Raw genomic sequence first — 19,748 nt, forward strand, 5'->3', positions numbered from 1 at the left:
GTAAGAGGACATACCAGTCATGTGTTTTGATGCTCCAGAATCAATGATCCATGGAGAGTCAAGTTCGTGAGAAGCAACATGGAAAGTTGTGGCAAGATTACCTGATGTGGATGCAAAAGAGGTGGTGGGAGGAGCATCCATCTAGCGAATTGCTCTACCATAAAGCTCCAAATGGTCACGGAAGGAGTTTACAATATCCTCCCTTGGGTCAGATCCAGAGTAGCTATGTTGGTCATGTGGTGTTTGAGTCACAGCAGAAGTGGAGGGCTGATTCTCCCGAGTAACCATGTTGGCCATGTGGTGTTTCTTGGTACCTTGTTGCCCGGGTCTTCTAATTACATCTGAGTCTTGCTTCTTAGGTAAATCCTGAGCCCACTTTGGTTTCCCATGGAGATCCCAACAAGTATCTTTGGTGTGTCGGGGCTTCTAACAATTAGTACACCACAATTTTTCCTTATCTTCTGCTTTCTTCTGGAAATCCCCTCTCTTGGAAGAATGTCCACCACTAGTAGAGGAAATCCCCTTTTTCCGCCAACACAATTGCATCCCCTCCGGTGCTGTTCATCAAGTTTCTTCTGCTCTCTTCAGACTGGACAAGAGCATAGACCTCCTAAATTGAAGGAAGATCCTTAGAACTTAGAATTTGTACTCTGATGGATTCATAGATAGGATTGAGACCATGTAAAAAAGCAAACACTCTTTGCTGTGAGACAAGTTTCTTATACAATTTTGCATCTTCATCACACTTCCAATCAATATTCTGGTAATGGTCAACTCCTTCCAAACAGTTGTCAAGTCAAAGTATTAAACTGATAAACTCCTCTACCCCTGTTTACAAGTAGATGAAGCTGCTTGCAGTTAATAAATCTTGGCATAGTGTCGAAGTTCAGAATATGTGATTTTGCCTATTCCCATATCTCATTTGCAGTTTCAGCCCACATGAAGTTCTTCCTTATTTGCGATTGCATGGAGATCAAAAGCCATGACATAACCATACTGTTCTCCTGATCCCATCTATCATGTTCTGCATTTCCAGAAGGTGGTTATTTGATTCTTCCATTTATGTAGCCTATTTTTCCCCTTGCAGTTATGTATAGCTTGATCCCCCTTGACCACTCTAGGTAGTTTAACCCATCAAGAGGAACAACAGCCATAGGTAAGGATAGGTCACTGCTCCCACTCATTCCATTCAGCATTGTGGAGATTCCAGATGTAGCTGAATCTTCACTATTCATGATTCTAGGTTTAGAAGTACACAAAACCAAAAGGCACACTACCTTACAGAGCTGCTACAGTCCACAACTAAGCACTTGCTGATTTTCGGTTTCACAGAGAACCAAGCACAAACACTGCAGCTGCAGTACTAGGTTGTATGACCTACACTGTGTAGGAGTCCATAGAACAATATACGAACTGCACTTGCAGTGTAACCAGGTCTGAATGACCTACAGTTTTACAACTTTAATGCAGCTTCTCAGCTGAAAAAAAAACTCAGTAGGAACAGCAATACGAGTGGTGGTTCACCACACCTAATCGGCTGATATCCACTTTCCAGGGCAGCCGAACAGTCATTTAGGGTTTAGGGTTCATCAACAGTCCCTTAGAGAGCTGAATAGAGCAACACACAATCGGAGGAAGGGGGACAGTCCCTACTCAGATTTTGGGACATTAACAGTCCATCGAAAGAATGCAAGAAGAGAACCATAAACAGAAAAAATTCAGTTCAGTACCTAGGTCACCCGAACTATGAATAGGCAGTACAGTCATGGACTCAAACTTCTCTTCAGGTCAGAACCCCCCCTCGTACATCTGGGATGGTTTTCTACAATCTTCTTAGCCAAGCAACTCCAGTACAGTCATGAATCAAGAAGAAAAAACTTGTAGCAGAACCCTTTTCTGCGCTAGGAAGTTGAGCAGTTAGCTTTCTTGTAGCAGAACCGGAGAACCCTACTCGGCAGTGGAGACTAACCGCAACACTAGAGAATGCTTCCTCTTCCTTGTCTTCGAGCATCAAGACTATAGCTCCTACGCAGCAGTGGAGAGAGACCTCAGCTGGTTGTTTTCCAGGCCTGGACGGTCCTGCTCTGATACCATGTTGAGTAGGAGAAGAAGGAGAAGAAGAAAGGAAAGAATGAAGAAGAAGAAGAAGAAGCGGAGGCTACTGAGTTAAGGCCTCAAAAGAACTGCTTCAGTCGAGTGAGTTAAGGCCTCAAAAGAACTGCTTCAGTCGAGTGAAGCATAGTATTTATACTATACTGGCCGTACAACACAAGAGGTCTACAAAATTACAAAAATACCCCTGCGGGCACTAAACCTGTGTACAGTACATATAATACACCTATCAACACTGTATAAGTGTTTTTAAGAGCCAAGAAAAAGGTGAAACATGTGAGAGAGGAGAAACCCTCTTCTGATTCTCTAGGGTTTAGTGATTGAGAACAAAAGGATGCACAAATTATGACCTGATTGTGGAATAGCATGGAACCTAAAATTAGTGTGAATTTTATGTTCCTGGATACAGCTAAGCAAATCTGGAACCATGCTAAGAAACTCTATTCTGGCCAAGATAATACCACTAGAGTGTATCAACTTTACCAAGAGTACTATAACCTGAAGCAAGGTAATCAAAGCCTAGAAGAATATTATGCAAGCATGAGGAACCTCCGTAATGAGCTTAATGTGCATCTTCCTCTGACTCTGGATGTTCAAGTTCAGCAACAACAACGAGAGCAGCTTGATGGGACAAGGTTTCTAGTGGGTTTAAAGGCTGAATATGAACCTGTTCGAGCACAAATATTGGGTGGATCTGCTCTCCCCTCTCTCCCCTCTCTAGTCATAGATGAATTGACTAAACATATTCAAGAGGAGGTTGCGTGGTACTTGATGTTTGTTAATGACATAGTATTAATTGATGAAACAGTGAAGGATTAAATGAAAAATTAGGTTTATTGACAACTATGTTAGAAACAAGAGGTTATAAAATAAGTACGACTACAATAGAATAGATGCAATGTAAATTTAATAATAATAGGAGAGCAAACTAGGGTACACTTAGGATTAAAGACCAAGAGATAACTCGATGTGACCTCTTCTAGTGCCCTAGTTCAATAATTTGTAACAAAGGAGAATTGAGGAGGATGTCCCTCATAGAATTTGAGCAAGATGGGAAAAATGAAGGGGTGAATCCAAAATCTTTATGTAATAGGTAAATACCACTTTGGCTAAAAGGAAAAGTCTATAAAATAATTGTAAGGCTAGCTATGTTGTATGGTATTGATGTGGACAGAAGGTCAAGTTACATGCAGTACCTCAAGTATTCAGCAACAAGCACAAGAAATACAAGCTGAAAACAACACAATAAGTTGGATTTTTAGGGATTTCAGACCTGAACCTGAAGTAAAACTCCTCCTGGAACAGTTCCGCTACAATAACAATGGCAGCAAGCTGGCCTCCCGCATGGACACACAGCGATGGAGGGATTGGAAGGTGCCAAAATGGGTCGACTCCTCAAAACCCAAGCTCCCAATGCTTGAAAACCCTAGCTGGGGCTGAGCCACAGCTCAAACAAGAGAGAAAGAAACAAAAGACCCCTACAGAAACAGCCCCCTTCTCTTTTATAAGACTCACTGGCTTGCTGGACAAACTAGTTAAAATATTTACACATAAGCCCCTAGAATGTTTCCCTCTCACCAACAACTCCTTAGGAACAAAACTAACTTCAAATGAACACCTAAAGGATAACTTTTGTTACAAAAAGACCCAAGAGACCAAAACTCAACAAAAATGCACCCAACTGCCCTTGACCAAAAACCTAACTTATAAAATGACGAAAATACCCCTGGTCCAAAACTGTCAACAAAGCTACTCAAAGACAACAATTAGGGATCCCACTACAAAAACATGAAAAACAAAATACATTCACACATTTCTTTTTGTTTTCTTTTTTTCTTCTTTTTTCTTTTGCCTCGTCATTCCCGCCGGGTTAAAAAGAGCTCGACCCCGTGCGAGCAGCAATTTTAGCAGCCTTACATGTTTCAATCTAGCTTCATAAACTCCTCTTCACTAATCCAAGAGTTCTCAATTGATGGTTTCCCTTTCCACTTGACTAAGAACCAAAAATAGGCCCCATTTCGAGTGTTGGTGATTCGGATATCTTCTACACCCTCTACTTGTTCAAACTCATTAGAACTACTGGACCTTTGTTCTTGTCTACGCCCATCCTTTGTTGTTGGTTCTAGGTCCCCATGGTAATCAAAGAGGTCTGCTACATTAAAAATGGGTGGAATGAACAAATCAGCTGGTAGCTCAATTTCATATGCATTGTCACCAAACTATCTCAGCACTTGACATGGACCATTTGTTTGTGGGTGAAATGTACTGCTATATTGTAGGATAGTACCCATATGCTTCCATAAAGTTCTCCAAAAGTGGCTAAGGAATCTTGTGTCACGATCTGATGTGATAGATCTTGGCAATCCATGCAACCGAACAACTTCTTTGAAAAACAAGTTAGCTACATGAGAAGCATCAAAAGTCTTTTGGCAACCAATAAAGTGGGTCATTTTAGAGAAATGATCAACTACAACAAAAATAGAGTCATTACCCCTAGCTGTTCTTGGCAACCCTAACACAAAATCCATAGTAATATCAGTCCACAGTGCTTCTGGTATGGGTAAGGGAAGATACAAACCTGTATTCTGATGTTGCCCCTTAGATGTTTGGCACTTGTGACATCTATCAACATAATAGAACACATCCTTTTGTAGCCTTGGCCAAAAGTACCTTTTGGAGACCATTTCAAGTGTCTTCTTGTGACCAAAATGTCCTTTGCAATGCAAATCAGCAATGAGTAATGCCCTCAAGGATCCTGATGGAATACACAACCTATTGCCCATGAATAAGTAACCATCATTCCACACAAACTTGGCTCAAATATCCTTGTCGCCTGCTGTATAGTTTCTACAAATAGGGCCAAAATAAGGGTCATCTTGGTATTGGTCTTTGATGGAGCTGAATCCCACAACATTAGTAGACACTATTGACACCAAGTGAACTCTCCTACTAAGAGCATCAGCTACCCGGTTTTTCTGTCCAGCCTTATGCTTCAAAACAAAATTATATTCTTGTAGAAAATCAACCCATTTAGCATGTCATCCCCTTATCTTCTGTTGGGAGTTTAGGTGTTTTAATGCTACATGGTCTGAATACAACACAAACTCCCATTGGATAAGATAATGCCTCCAAAACTTCAATGCTTGCACAATGGCATAAAACTCAACATCATAAGTGGAATACCTCCTTCTAGCATCATTGAGTTTCTCACTAAAGTAAGCAATTGGATGGCCTTCTTGGCTAAGGACAGTTCCAATCCCAACATGGGATGCATCACATTCAACTTCAAAGAGCTTATTAAAATCAGGTAAAGCCAATACCAGAGCCTTCGTAATCTTCATATTTATCTCTTGGAAGCTTTTCTCAGCTGCAAGAGTCCAAGTAAACTCACCTCCTTTCAAGCATTCAGTAATGGGCGCCACAATAGTGCTGAAATTCTTTATAAACCGACGATAAAATGTTGCTAACCCATGGAAACTACGAATTTCAGTTAAGGTCTTTGGTGTTGGCCACTCTTGAATAGCTTGAACTTTTTCTTGATCCACCTCAATCCCCTTGGCTGAAACAACATATCCCAAAAACACCAACCGATCTGTCATAGAATTACACTTCTTCAAATTTATATATAGCTAATTTTGTCTCAAGACTTTTAGGATTGCTCTCAAGTGTACTAAGTGGCTGTCATGATCTTTTCTATGAATGAGTATGTCATCAAAATAAACTACCACAAACTTCCCCATGAACGGCCTTAAAACTTAGCTCATGAACCTCATAAAGGTGCTAGGAGCATTAGACAACCCAAATGGCATAACCAGCCATTCATAAAGACCTTCCTTGGTCTTGAATGCAGTCTTCCACTCATCCCCCTCTCGGATACGAATTTGATGGTATCCACTCTTCAGATCTATCTTTGAAAAGACTTGTGATCCAGCCAATGTGTCTAACATGTCATCAAGGCGGGGGGTATGGGAAACTTGTATTTAACTGTAATCTTGTTAATGGCACGACTGTCAACACATTTACGCCAACAACCATCTTTCTTTGGTGTGAGCAAAGCTGGTATAGCACATGGGCTTAAGCTCTCACGGATCAGCCGCTTCTTCAACAACTCCGTTACTTGTCTTTGGAGCTCCTCATGCTCCTTAGGGCTCATTCTATAGTGGATAGGTTAGGCAATGCTGCTCCCAGCACTAAATCTATATGATGTTGTACATCTCTTAGGGAAGGAAGGCCATTTGGTAGTTCTTCAGGCATCACATCAGCATACTCATGAAGTAGCTTCTTCACCAACTCAGGAACAGGTGTTTCTTTGCTAACTTCTTTTGTACCATCACGTAAACAACATCCAAATTCCCATCTTTTTGAGTCAATTTATTTGAGGTGAAGAGAGTAGTGGTTGGCTTTGTTTCCTTCTTTGGAAATGAATCAAATTGCATTGGTTTAAGAGTTATCTTCTTATTGTCTTTCACAAAGCTGTATGTGTTCTTGTCCCCATAATGAATGGTCTTACGGTCATATTGCCATGGGCGATCCAAGAGAATATGGCATGCATCCATTGGGACAACATCACACCATACCGGTTCTTCAAATGTATTACCGATAGAAAAATTCACTAGGCATTTAGAAGAAACTCTTCCTCATTTCCTTTGTTGAACCACAAAATACGATATGGTCGGGGGTGTTGAACAGTCTTGAGCTGTAATTTATCCACCATCTCTTGAGAAACAAGATTCTCACTGCTCCCACTATCAATAATCAGGTTACACAACTTCCCGCCAGCTGTACAACGTGTTCTAAAGATATTCTTTCTCAACCAATCCCCTGGTAGTGGTTCTTGAGGTGCAACCATAGAGTGTTGTATCACTAGAGTTTCACCCTCAATATCCCCATCCAAGTTTTCTTCCTCAAAAGCATTAGTTTCAGTAGTTTCAGCCACTTGCTCATCCTCAACATGGCCTATATCACCTTGTTGTTCATCAGTGACTTCATCAACCAAATGTGTTTTCCCTTCAATCCTTCTCTTAGGGCATTCATTTGAACGATGTCCCAATTCCATACACCTAAAACATCTAATAGTAGGTTGCCCTTGACTGCTTTTTGTTGCATTTGAAGTCCCTTGGACTGTAGGTCGTGTTTGGTTGATCACACGACCCCTACCAACCCCAACACTTCGACCTACTAATGAAGATGTACCTTGGACAGCACTTAGCCCTCCGCCCTAAGCTCCGACTCAATTGAGCTTCAACCTTTAGAGCTAGCTGATATGCATCCTTTACCTTATACGGGCAATGTAGGCTGACTTGATCTTGTATTGGCAACCTCAAACCATTGATATATCTACTAACTTTTTGATGTTCAGTTTCTAACATATTACTCCGAACAGTTAATCTATTAAACTCTTTTGTGTACTCCTTCACACTCTTTTCCTGTTGCCTTCAATTCTGCACCCATTGGTAAAGAGTTTGCTCGTAGTTTGGTGGTAAAAATTGGGATTTCAGCTTCTCTTTCATTCTTCCCCAGGAACTAACCTTTCTTTTCCCCTTCCTTTCTCTATCCCTTTGGTAATTTTTCCACCAATCTAAGGTTGTCCCACGCATCTTTGCTGTTACAAGCTTCACTTTTCTTTCTTCATTCATTTCTTTCCAATCAAAATAATTTTCAATGCTGTCCAACCGGTCTAGAAACTCTTCAGGTTCCAACTCACCATCAAACTCAGAAATATGAAGTTGAACACCATGACCTTGATTGGATTGTAAAGCTTGCACTATTCGGTCTTCCCACCGCTGGTTGTTATTCCTTCCATGCTGATCACCTTCAGGTTGCTCAATGTCTTCACTTGATTCTTCACTAATAATGTCAGTGAGTTGTTCATCAACTCTAGGAGTTTGTCTTCTTCTTCCTAGCCCCAAATCATTTTCAACGTCACCATCCCTAGCAGCATTTTGAGCTACAAGTTGAGCAAGGTGTTCAATCTGTTCTTGCAGTCCTCTTATAGCCTCTCGGAAAACCTCTACAGTGACATGTTGTGGTCTTCTACCACCCCTACCACGTCCACCCCTTGCAGCCATGATAATATAGAAAACACAAGGAGATGAACTTTGAAGTAGACCCAAGGAAAGAACTTACTCTGATACCACTTGATGTGGACAGAAGGTCACGTTACATGCAGTACCTCAAGTATACAGCAATAAGCACAAGAAATACCAAGCTGAAAACAAAAAAATAAGTTGGATTTTTAGGGATTTCAGACCTGAACCTGAAGTAAAACTCCTCCTGGAAACAGTTCCACTACAATAACAATGGCAGCAAGCTGGCCTCCCGCACGGACACGCAGCGATGGAGGGATTGGAAGGTGCCAAAATGGGTCGACTCCTCAAAACAAAAGCTCCCAATGCTTGAAAACCCTAGTTGGGGCTGAGCTACAGCTCAAACAAGAGAGAAAGAAACAAAAGATCCCTACAGAAACAGCCCCCTTCTCTTTTATAAGACTTACTGGCTTGCTGGACAAGCTAGTTAAAATATTTACACATAAGCCCCTGGACAAGCTCACAGACCGTGGGGTGATTTTCTGGACCAAACCGATTTGTTCGGTTTTTATATTTAACCGAACCGATGCAACTGGTTAACCAACAGGTTTTCCGGTTTTTTTATGACTTCAAAATTTAAAAAAAAAAAAGGAACTGGAGACGGGGAGAGTGGGAGAGTGGAAGAAATACAGAGAGCTCACAGACGAGAGAGAGAGAGCTCAGGGCCTGGGGAAGAACGAAGAAGAAAATTGATTTTTGGGAGCGCCGAAGGCCGTCGCCCGTTGGTCCGTTGAAGCTATTGCAGTTGGGAGTGCCAAAGGTTGTCACCCATTGATCCATTGATTTTTGGGAGCACCAAAGAGTGAGAGTCGAGAAAGAGAGCTCAGAGAGAGAGGGAAAGAATGAGTCTGAGAGAGTGAGAGTCGAGAGAGAGAGAGGGAAAGAAAGGGAAAGGGACTGAAAAGTCTAGTTGTTCGCCAGTTTGGTAGACTGGCGAACACTCTAGAGTCTACTGCCAAACTGAAAAGTCTTAGTTCGGCATTTATTAGATTTTCAAAAAATAATATATAATATTAATATAATATATATAATATTATATAAATATATATTATTGTTTATATATATCGGTCGGTTCGGTTAACCGCTGGTTTTTTTAAATGGTTAACCGAAACCGAACCAAAACTTTCAGTTTTTTGAAAACATTGAACTGACCGGTTCGGTTAACCGATTTTTCGATTCGGTTAACCAATTTTTCGGTTTTTTTTGCTCACCCCTATCACCAACAACTCCTTAGGAACAAAACTAACTTCAAATGAACACCTAAAAGATAACTTTTGTTACAAAAAGACCCAAGAGACCAAAACTCAACAGAAATGCACCCAACTGCCCCTGACCAAAACTTAACTTATAAAATGACGAAAATACCCCTGGTCCCAAACTGTCAACAAAGGTACCCAAAGACAACAATTTGGGATCCCACTACAAAAAACATGAAAAACAGAATACATTCACACATTTCTTTTTTTTCTTTTTTTCTTCTTTTTTTTTTTTTGCCTCATTAGGAACAGAATCTTGGGCAATTAAGAAACATGTTCAAACAATGAGTATGAAAAAAATGCGAATGCTTAGATGGATGAATGTAAAACTAAGAAGGATAGGGTTAGAAATGAAGTCAGAAGAAGGAACTTAGGTGTAGCTCCAAGCCTCCAATAGGTGATAAAATGAAAGAAAGTAGACTGAGATGGTTTGATACATGCATAAAAGACCCTCTACAGCACCTCTTAGAAAAAGCCATTTGTTACAAATTGAACGGACTAGAAGGCTAGGGGAAGACCAAAAAGGACTTGGATGGAAGTGATAAGAAATGATTTAAGCACCCATAATTTAATAATGGGTATGGCATTAAACAGAACAGAATGGCAAAACAAGATTCATGTGGCCAACCCCATATAGTTGAGACAAGGCTTAGATGATGAAGATGATGGAATGTAGAAGTAGCTTGGGATTTTAATTTTTACAAGATAGTCTTCCCATCTTTGCAACATGAGCTATTCCTTGCACGTATTTCCTTCACCTTTTACTATTAATAAAAGTTTTCCACTTCTAATCCAAAAGAAAAGAGGGGAAAAAGAGAAAGAAAGAAAAGTCATTGCATTGAAATTTGTAACATGCATGACTATCAAAGATAAATCATTTTAAAGTTCATTTTCTTATTTTTTTATGAAAAGTCATTGCATTGAAATTTGTAACATGCATGACTATCAAAGATAAATCATTTTAAAGTTCATTTTCTTATTTTTTTATGAATGTAAAGTTCATTTTCTTTTCTATGGTTGAACCATGAAAGGTTGTTGATTATGCACAACAACCAAAATACAGCATTGATGCTACACAATTTGCGTGTTGTGTGGTTGATGGATTTTCTGCCATTTGATGCCTTTAGTTAATATGATCTTAGATCTGATATTAGCTCTAGCAGGAGTTGGTGTTAATTATGCAACAACCTAAATTTGATAATGGAATGCTCCCAAGGGCACTTCTGCTAAGATTATAGGTGCAGTCTGCAGTTTGATCAGAACTAACAAGACCTATTTTGAGACTAAATTTGAAAGATAAATTGAGTGTCATAATTATTAATAAAAAATAAAAATTCTTGAGCACTCTTAAGATAAAATGACTGTTATAATAATCAATGTGCATAACAATGTTTTCCATGAATACCAAAATTAGACCATATAGCTGAAGAGGACAAATTTATGATAAAGTGCAACAAAGCCCATATTGGATAGAAAAATTATACGGGATAAAGTAAAGTATACAATTAATCCTAAACATTCTTGAGCACTCTTAAGATAAATTTGACTGTTAATACCATCAATTTGCATAACTATTTTTTTCCCATGAATACCAAATTTAGACCATATAGCTGAAGAGGACAAATTTATGATAAAGTGCAATAAAGCCCATACTGGGTAGAAAAAACATACGGGACAAAGTAAATTATACAATTAATCCTAAACATTCTTAAAGAAACCATCAACAACTTTCCAGCTCTTTCTTATCAAAACATTTCCCAACATCCCAACCATATTCTCATGAATCCAATTGTTTTACCAGCATCCCTGAAAATTATATATTCATATTTGCTTAACTATCTAAATTTATTCATCTCATAACAATTGTATTCTCTTACAGGATTGACAAACAGTATGACACTATATTAAACCTAAGTATAGATCCAAACTATGTCAACAGGTATTGCAGTACATTTACTTTGTTTTATTTTCTTCTCTTTTTGATTAGCACCCCATGCATGTAAATGCGTGTCTATCTTCTATCTGCAGAATTACAAAAATTCTGTAGAACATTCAATAAGCACGAAAGTCATGCCATAACCAAAACCAAGATGGAAATTGCTATGAAACTTCCAAATTATCCAGGAATATATATTATTAAGAATTAATATAAAACACTACATTGCAGCCATCGGCAGTTATATTATTACAGAGCATGAGCACAACCAACACTTGATTAATCACAACACTATGCACCAAAATTGCAATATAATGATTTAAGATGGACAAATCCATTAAAAACATTCGTCGGTCTAACCCAGATAAAGGCTGTAGACTTAACCGTTATGTTCATTCAAAATCAAGTTAAAGAAAAACTAATCTAGGCATAATCAGATCAGTTCAAACTTCGAAGAATCCGCCATGAGGAAACGACCGAATTAACAGAAAGTGAGAAGAAAACCAGAGTCTGTGGTCGAATTTGAAGAAGAGAAACCTGTGACGTCGTCGCCAGTCCTAGAACCAGACAGGTTTTTAGAGCCATGAACTCCATCCAAGCCTCTTCGTAGAGATCTTCGCATCTGAATTCGTTCTTTATTATACATTTTGTATTTTTCTTCATCGCCTTCTTGCGGCACGCAGAAAATTAACGAAGAAAGAAAACCCTAGAAATTGATCAGGTTTCTTTCAGACCCTACGCAGCAGCTAAGCTTGAAGCTTCAAATGCAACTCACTCTATTTCAACTGCCACAAGTCCCGCCATTTTGAAACAAACCCGATAAGAAATTCATTGACTGTGTTTTCACCGTTCGATTTGCTTACCTTTTTCAATCAAGCGTGCTCTTTACTACGAATCTTTTGTGCTCCTTACAAGTGTCGTCCTCACATGAAGAGACATTCTTAACCATTGGATTAGTATTAGATTGGGTTTACCTAAATGCTTCCACGTGTGAACAGAGTTGGGATGGGATCTCCCGCCAACAAAATACGTTCCAACGAATTCACATCTGCGCCTCATCGCATATCTCAATGAAACATTTTCCACTGATGTTCTCAATGCACGGTGAGATGTGCAGTCAAGGAAAAGCCCATACAAGCAGTCTTTATTGCCTTGCATTAAGAATATCTCTATATTTATGCTTTATTTTATGGAGAGATATTTCCCATATAAGGTTACAAAATGATGTTAAAACGGTGTAAGGGCAGATTTGCTCTGATAGAAGCCAATCTCTATTGTGAGAGTCTGAATAAATCAGGATCTCCTACGCACAAAAGCTCTGTCCACGTCTACTCACATGACATCGCAGCCAACATCTCATTCTCCTACATGTTATGCAGTATGCACGGGATAGTGTATTGTGTTGTGGGTAGAGTTCTTACGGGGTAGGGACCTGTGAACAGAGTTGAAGTGCAAATTCATAATTAATTAAAATAATGGGGGCAACTTTGGAATTATGGAGAACTTTAATTAAACAAATCTTTACAACAGCGATAGGGATGGGGTTATCCAAAAAGGATGGATATTTTGATGACGTGGCATCACGGCAATGGTGGAAAGTTGAAATCGTCTGTCTATTTTCCGACGAAAAATATTTTTTATTTTATTTTTTCGCTTTTTCAGAAATTAAAGAAAGGAAGAAGAGAGAGAGAGAGAGAGGAGTAATGGCGAGCTGCACCATGGCATCTGCAGCTTCTGGGTTCGTGCTCACATCAAACTTGACGTCCATCACAAACTCTTCGAGGAACGCAGTCTCCTTCTCGACTAGGAGAGATTCACGGCTGGTTGTACGGGCGGCGGGCGAGGCGGCGCCACCGGCTCCGGCTGCCCCTAAGGAGGGCGGAGCCCCACCTCCCAAGCCTCCCCCGATTGGACCCAAGAGAGGTGCTAAGGTATTGATTGTTTCCTTCTGACCAAGTAAGAGAGATGGTCGTTCTTGTGATGGAATTAATGATCACTGCAAAGGGGTGGCTGTGGATGAGCTGATACAGCATTAATTACCCCTAGCTACAAGAACACCATTCCTACTCTACTGCTAGTCTCTTACTTCTAAGTTATTGGGCTCTGGTTCATTCATCTTCTTGCCTCAATCTATCCTCAGGTGAAGATTCTCAGGAAGGAATCCTATTGGTATAATGGCATTGGTTCTGTAGTCACTGTGGATCAGGTCTCTCTCTCTCTCCTCTGAATAGATTTTGATGAGTTGAGTTGAACCAAACAATTGAGACCAACCCTTTTAAGCTAAGTTTCCATTTCATTGTATTGATTTCTTCTGAATGCTGGAATCTGTTACACTGAACAGGATCCAAAGACTCGTTACCCAGTCGTGGTTCGGTTCAACAAGGTCAACTACGCCAATGTGTCTACAAACAACTACGCATTGGATGAGATTCAGGAAGCCATCAGCTAAGAGCCTTATACTACCAAATGGGTAGTGAATTGTAGTCTGTCACTAAGTGTGTATTGTTTTCTCTCTTCTGCTCTTATTTGTTTATATTTTGTTCATGATTTCAAGTCCAAGTCAGTTCAGAATACCACATGAAATTTGCGTAACTTTGGCTGTTGATAATCAAGCATTTGACTGCAGAGAAATGAGATTCCTTTTTTCTTAAATAAAACCATTTACTGGGCTACTGGTTAGAGAATTCTGTGTTTGGATATTGAATCATAACAAAGGAGAAATTGGGTTGGCTTTATTTGGAATAATCTTTGAGTACTGTTGGGAACCAAAACCCATTTAGGATCTTGAGTAACCGAACCTCTATTTTCAGCTGGCTTTGGAATAATCTTTGGTTTTATTTTTTTTAAGAGTTCATTTTTCAGTTCAATTTCCTTTTTTTTTCTTTTTTTGCTTCATGGGGCTACACAACCCTGGTGGCAGCGGGATTTACTCTAACAAGTCAGAGATCCTATCAACTGAACCACCATTATCAGTTGGTTCATTTCGAAATTTTGGTTAAATGAACCGATCAGTTTCACACACCTACTTTCCTATTATGTGTAATTGGTTTATTAGAAGTTGTGAGTATTGAAGATAGATGTGTTTTTAATTATATTAATTATTAGTTGTTTGGTGTATTTGGTTGTATTTAGGTAAATATTGTTGAAATGTAATTATGGATCTTTATTTTATTTATTTTATTGGCTATGAATCTTTTAATTAATTTAGGGAGAGAGAGAGAGAGATTTTTTTTTTTTGCATGAAACTTACAATAAGAACTGAAAAACCAATTGTTTAGAATTTTGAAGTTACTGAATGTTTCATTAATTTGTTCATGGTTTGGAATTTCCCAACATAATGTTAAAGCTTATGGAATTTTAACATACCTATACATGGTTTTTAAACCGTCATTGACCTGGATCGTTTGGCCTAGAAGCCATCCAGGCACTGATTCCATTTCACCCCTGGACTGTTCTTTTGCCAAAAGCCAATGATTTGGTCAGAGACTTGTTGATTCAGGTGGTTGAACCATTGATTCATTCGACCCGAACAACTGTTTTTGACCCTTTTCATTTTAATTATTATTTTTAAATTACAACAGGTCATTTGTTCAGACCAAACAATCAAACTGCTGACCTGGAAACTGGTGGCCAAAGTGGCTTTGATTTTGATTCAGTTTTTAAAACGTTGGATTTACATGAAGGGATGATTTTAATGTGTTGAAAAAAAAAAAAAAAAAGAAATGCCATTGGGTTGTGTTTGGCTTGATAGAAAATAAGAGAAACAAAGGGGGGATTCTTGAAAAATTTTCCCAAATTTGTTAAGAACTTTTGTTCTGTTTCTTTCTTATTTTTTATTAAACCAACAGAGCAAAATATTCCATTTAATTTATAAGTTTCATCTGGGGAGTTTCAGTGCCCATTTAGGAGAATGTTGTTGAAAAATTCTATAAAAGCCCAGATTTGTTGTCATTTAGCAAAAACAAAAAAAAAGAAAAGTTCTCCATTGAATCTTTGTTAAATGGTTAGATTTTTTTTTTTTTTGTGGGTGGGGGGTGGTAATTCAAGAACTAGATAGACTAACTATTAATTAACAAAGCAGAGTACAAATTGTTCTATCCATGAGGGGCGATAATTCTATTAGATGTATTAGGATGAAAACAATTTGGCTTGTTGAGAAATAGAGTAGGCCATGACATTAGCAGTTCAAGGAATAGAGTAGGCCATGACACCAGGTTAATCATGCTAAAGAAGTCTCAAGGGCTAGGTTCATAAATGTTGGGCACATTACCATCGAGCCAGCTGATTTGAACATCACCTCAATGGTAGTGGATCCAAAAGAATAAAATGGAGGCCACTGAGAAGAATAACAATGCTTTATCCAACAATCTTCTTAGTCTTGTGCAACTATCACTAATACTAAAACAACTAACAACATTAACATTTCTGGTGTATAGGACAATGAAAAATGCGAAAAGAAGGATAATTTCTACAATGACAAAGATGAAGGTATAAGTGATAATGAGAATATAAGGGTGAGGAAGAGGATGATGGTGAAATGGAAGAAGATAGGAGTGGACAATATGGGTCCGAGTATCTCCATTGTGAACAATGAATCTACTTAGTTGGAATGTCAAAGGGGCAGGAAGACCTTGCCTCCAAGACAAGTTATGGATCTCAATCGTATCCATAAATTAGGTTTTTTTATGGAAACTAGAGTCAATCCTGAACATGCTAAAATGACTGTTAGATCTTTGCCTTTTGAAAGTTAGTGTTAATGAAATCTCAACGAATAAATTTTGGTTTTGTACTTTTGTTTATGTGCCACTCCCCAATAAAATTGAACAATGTTAAGTATGGAACTGGCAGAAATTGCTAATGAGGCTTGGTGTTTAATTGGTGATTTCAACTCTTTCGTATCAAGAGAAAATAAAAGAAAAGGCAGGTTCATTCGAGCCAAATGAGGGAATTCAATAATCTCATTCCAGAGTGTAGCCTAGGCATGAAGGGGAGTTCTAAAGGCTAGAGAGTTACTTAACAAGGGCATAGGTTGGGAGATTGGTAATAATAGGACAATTAATTTCTAGAATGATAGGTGGTCCTATGATGTATCAATTGCTGAGATCATTTTTTCCTGATTGATGAGGGATTTTTGAGGTGAAATTTGAGAGGTAAAGGGCATTTTGAGTCTTTTGGTGGTGTTTGATTAGTAAGGTGACATATTGAAGATGTAGATGTATAGTTTGAAAGGTTTTGTCTTGGAAAGGGCTAGAATGAAATCTGATTTGAATGAAGGTTAAACAAGGGTGTTTTAGGACAAAACTTGACAAATAACGCTTTCAAGGTATACCTAATGGTAAAGGCTCATCGATTAATAAAGATGTCTCAATGGAAGATTTGCAATTTAAGGGGTTTTAATTGAAATATCAAGTGTTAAGAGGTCCACTTTGAGTGTCAACAACCATCCCTCTTTTTAGAGGTAATGAGTTGCCAAATGATAAAAATAGGAAGCACAAAAAAAAAAAAAGAGAGCAAGTAAAGATGCCACTCAAGACTTACCATTGGTAGTTTACTTTGGGTAAAGTAAACCACCCTCTCCCTTTAAAACCCAGACCACCATCAAAACCCCCTCCCCCTCTTAGAGCCCAAACCATCAATGGTTACTAACCTCCCCTTTTAACAAGAGGGTTTTTACTCTTTTACAATGCATCAATTGTTTCAACTACCCAAACAAGAATAAGAAAAAAAAGTAAAAAAATGATGGAGCTCTTCTTTGCACTGCTAAACCATTGAAGGCCACCACCACTTACTCGCCATTGTTTTGGGTATGGCTTCCCTCCTTCTCTTCTTCAATCTAATTGGTTGAAATATGCCTAACCATGTACAAAAATGTTGTTCTTTTTGCTCCTTTATGGAACATTGAGGAATTAGGGAGACTAACAAAGAAACACATCTTAACTCTCTATTCTTTAGCTTCTTAGATGCGTGTCTAACCCTTTTTTTCCTTACTTTTTTCTCTATGTTATTCTTATTTTATTTTCATATTTATTTTATCAATCAAATTGGATTTCTTGTTGGATATCCAACTATTTGTGAAATCGAGTTCAAACCAATATTTTGCATATCCTATTTGATTCAAATCGAACTCAAATATTAGATATAACCTATCAAATTGAATTTAGATATATTATCCAAATTCAATCCAATCTATTTACAACCCTAACCAAAACCCATTGAGTATCTTGAGTAATAAAACTTCTATATCCAAAATGCAATAGGGTCGTGACGGATGACCAATAGTTGTGTGTGTGTGTTCTCTTAGTAGATTCTACCTTGGGGAATTTTCCCTCATTATTTTAAAGCTTATGGGTTTTGACATGCCTCTATAGAATGTTGATGGCATGTTTGAATGTCTTTTCTAAATGAGGCGACCTTTTCCAAGAGTAGAGCATGCTAGATGCTATAGTTACAAATAGTTGATGAGAATTCACTTTAGGATTTTTATTTGCAAGAAATGAATTCAGGTATTCCATTTATAGATTTCTTCTAGTGAGTTTCAGTGCCTATATGCAAACGAAGAGACAAACATGCTCAAACTAGAAACAAGAAACCTAAATATCAATCCAAAAAGATCTAACCTAAATCTAAGCATGTTAGCAAAATAGAAAGAAAAACAAAGAAATAAGAGAAATAAGATAAAGCAATCAAAATGTAACATGTAAGTAAAATACTAGCAAAACAAAGCTAACTTTATTCAAAAAGAAATAAACAACTTGGGTACCCCATGTGGGCCCCACCTATGGTCCAAGTAGGTCTCCCCAGTGGAGTCACCAGCCTATGAGCGTTGGGAAACGACTCACTTTGGGCTGTAAATGGAGTCGCCACCCATCAAATACGGAATTAGAGGTGATGGGACCTTCAAGAATGGTATTAAAATCATTTTGGTTTAATAGTGATTCCAATTGCCTGAGGCACCGACTAAACCAGCCTAAGTAAGGCTTGGACAAGAAAGGGACTCCCGGGTCCAATAGGTGGGGCCCACATGAGGACTCAAACAAGCATGACCACAGGTACACAATTAATCAAGCGATGCAAAAGTAAAGAAAGTAAAACACAAGAATAAACCAACACCAAAGAAATTAAACTCCCTACATTTTTATTATTTTATATTCTTTTACTTTTTAATTATTTACATTTCTTTTGATTTTTAATTTTTCCAATTTTTTTATCTCCATTTTATTTATTATTATTTTTTTATTTTTTATTTTCACTTTCTCTTTTTATTTTTATCGACCTTTTTTGGTTATTATCTCATGAAACCCTATTTGTTTATTTATTTTGCGAAACTATTCTCGTTATTATTACTTTGTATGATTTTTTTATTTTCTTTATTTATTAATTCTTTTCTTCCTTTTTTTTTCAATTTTTATTTACTTACTTTTTTTATTCATATTATCACATCTTACAATCACCCGGGCTCCCCTTTGCTCAATTTATTTGTAATTTTATTTTTTGCTTTTGTTTTTTTTTTCTTTTAACGACTGAGTTAAACTATCCTCCCCGGTCAACTACTCTCCTCACTATGAATCAAATTCAAAACTCTCATATTCTTATAGGATTGAATTCAGATATGTAGCCCTTACTAAATTGAATCCAATCCATTTGCAGCCCTACTTATATGTTGGCTTGGCCTAACCTAGAAGGGTGGGTCAATGCGAGTTTACCGCATCACGCCATCACCCGACCCCCTTTAATTCTCCATCTCAACATGTAACAGCTTTTGCCACATTAACCACAGAACCATGATCAATCAAGACACTAAACCACCACGACTCAATATATAGAACAAGTGGCTATTATACTATTCAGAATTGACATGTATATGGTAAGTAGAGGTGTTCATTACATGGTTTTCAAAACTGGACCGGACTTGAAAAATTGGGAGTTTTTCCTAAAAACCGGATTTTCCCTCAAAACCGTTGATTTTGGTTAACAAACCGCTGAACCGGGTGATTAATCGTTCAAACGGTTTTGACAATTTTTATTTTTTTGAATTTTTTTATTTTTTATTTTGTCAGAACAGGCCGAACATTCAGTTCAAACAGTCGGACCGTTCGACCCGGTAACCGGACCCCTGACCGGTTCGGTCACTGGGTCGGTTTCAAAAACCATGATACTTCATTATATGGTTCAAACCACGTAACAAACCAAACCAAATTAAAATTGGCACTTTGGTTAGACCTACATATAATATATAACGATTTAATTTGGTTTGGAATTCCTTAAATTTTCTGGTTTTGGTTTGGTTTTCTGAATAATGGAATTGACCTTAAAATAATAAAGCATAAATATATATAATAAATAAACTTTTAAAACTAT

At 38.0% G+C, this 19,748-nt stretch overlaps 2 protein-coding genes across 4 annotated transcripts in view; one reads left to right on the forward strand and one right to left on the reverse strand.

Annotated features, from left to right (window-relative positions):
* Nucleotides 1–12,155, reverse strand: part of LOC104602117 (uncharacterized) — a 41,897-nt gene extending 29,742 nt beyond the window's left edge. The window contains exon 1 of one of the 2 annotated variants that reach the window (XM_010265692.3): nucleotides 11,928–12,155. In XM_010265692.3, coding sequence (XP_010263994.1) covers nucleotides 11,928–12,036 — 109 coding nt within the window. In that variant the 5' untranslated portion in view covers nucleotides 12,037–12,155. Of the gene's footprint in view, nucleotides 1–11,894 lie in introns of both variants that reach the window. The other variant, XM_010265690.3, reaches the window with a different exon arrangement.
* An 885-nt stretch (nucleotides 12,156–13,040) lies between these two features.
* Nucleotides 13,041–15,985, forward strand: LOC104602119 (photosystem I reaction center subunit IV A, chloroplastic). Of its 2 annotated transcripts, XM_088900109.1 has the most exons (4): nucleotides 13,041–13,321; nucleotides 13,531–13,596; nucleotides 13,732–13,885; nucleotides 15,827–15,985. In XM_088900109.1, the coding sequence occupies exons 1-3, from the start codon at nucleotides 13,094–13,096 to the stop codon at nucleotides 13,837–13,839; spliced, it is 402 nt and encodes a 133-aa protein (XP_088756235.1). In that variant the 5' UTR covers nucleotides 13,041–13,093; the 3' UTR covers nucleotides 13,840–13,885; nucleotides 15,827–15,985. The 2 variants fall into 2 exon arrangements, with proteins under 2 accessions (XP_088756235.1, XP_010263995.1); XM_010265693.2 differs by lacking the exon at nucleotides 15,827–15,985 and having other exon boundaries at nucleotides 13,732–14,074.
* The last annotated feature ends 3,763 nt before the right edge of the window (nucleotides 15,986–19,748 follow it).

Source organism: Nelumbo nucifera, chromosome 3 (assembly GCF_055504915.1).
Source record: "Nelumbo nucifera cultivar China Antique chromosome 3, China Antique-T2T, whole genome shotgun sequence".
Taxonomy (NCBI): Eukaryota; Viridiplantae; Streptophyta; class Magnoliopsida; order Proteales; family Nelumbonaceae; genus Nelumbo; species Nelumbo nucifera.

Excerpts from the sequence above, each read along its gene's own strand:
- LOC104602119 (XM_088900109.1), top strand. The coding sequence starts at position 13,094 with ATGGCGAGCTGCACCATGGCATCTGCAGCTTCTGGGTTCGTGCTCACA. Across the intron at positions 13,322-13,530 it reads GACCCAAGAGAGGTGCTAAG|GTGAAGATTCTCAGGAAGGA; the intron begins GTATTGATTGTT and ends ATCTATCCTCAG. Across the intron at positions 13,597-13,731 it reads CTGTAGTCACTGTGGATCAG|GATCCAAAGACTCGTTACCC; the intron begins GTCTCTCTCTCT and ends TACACTGAACAG.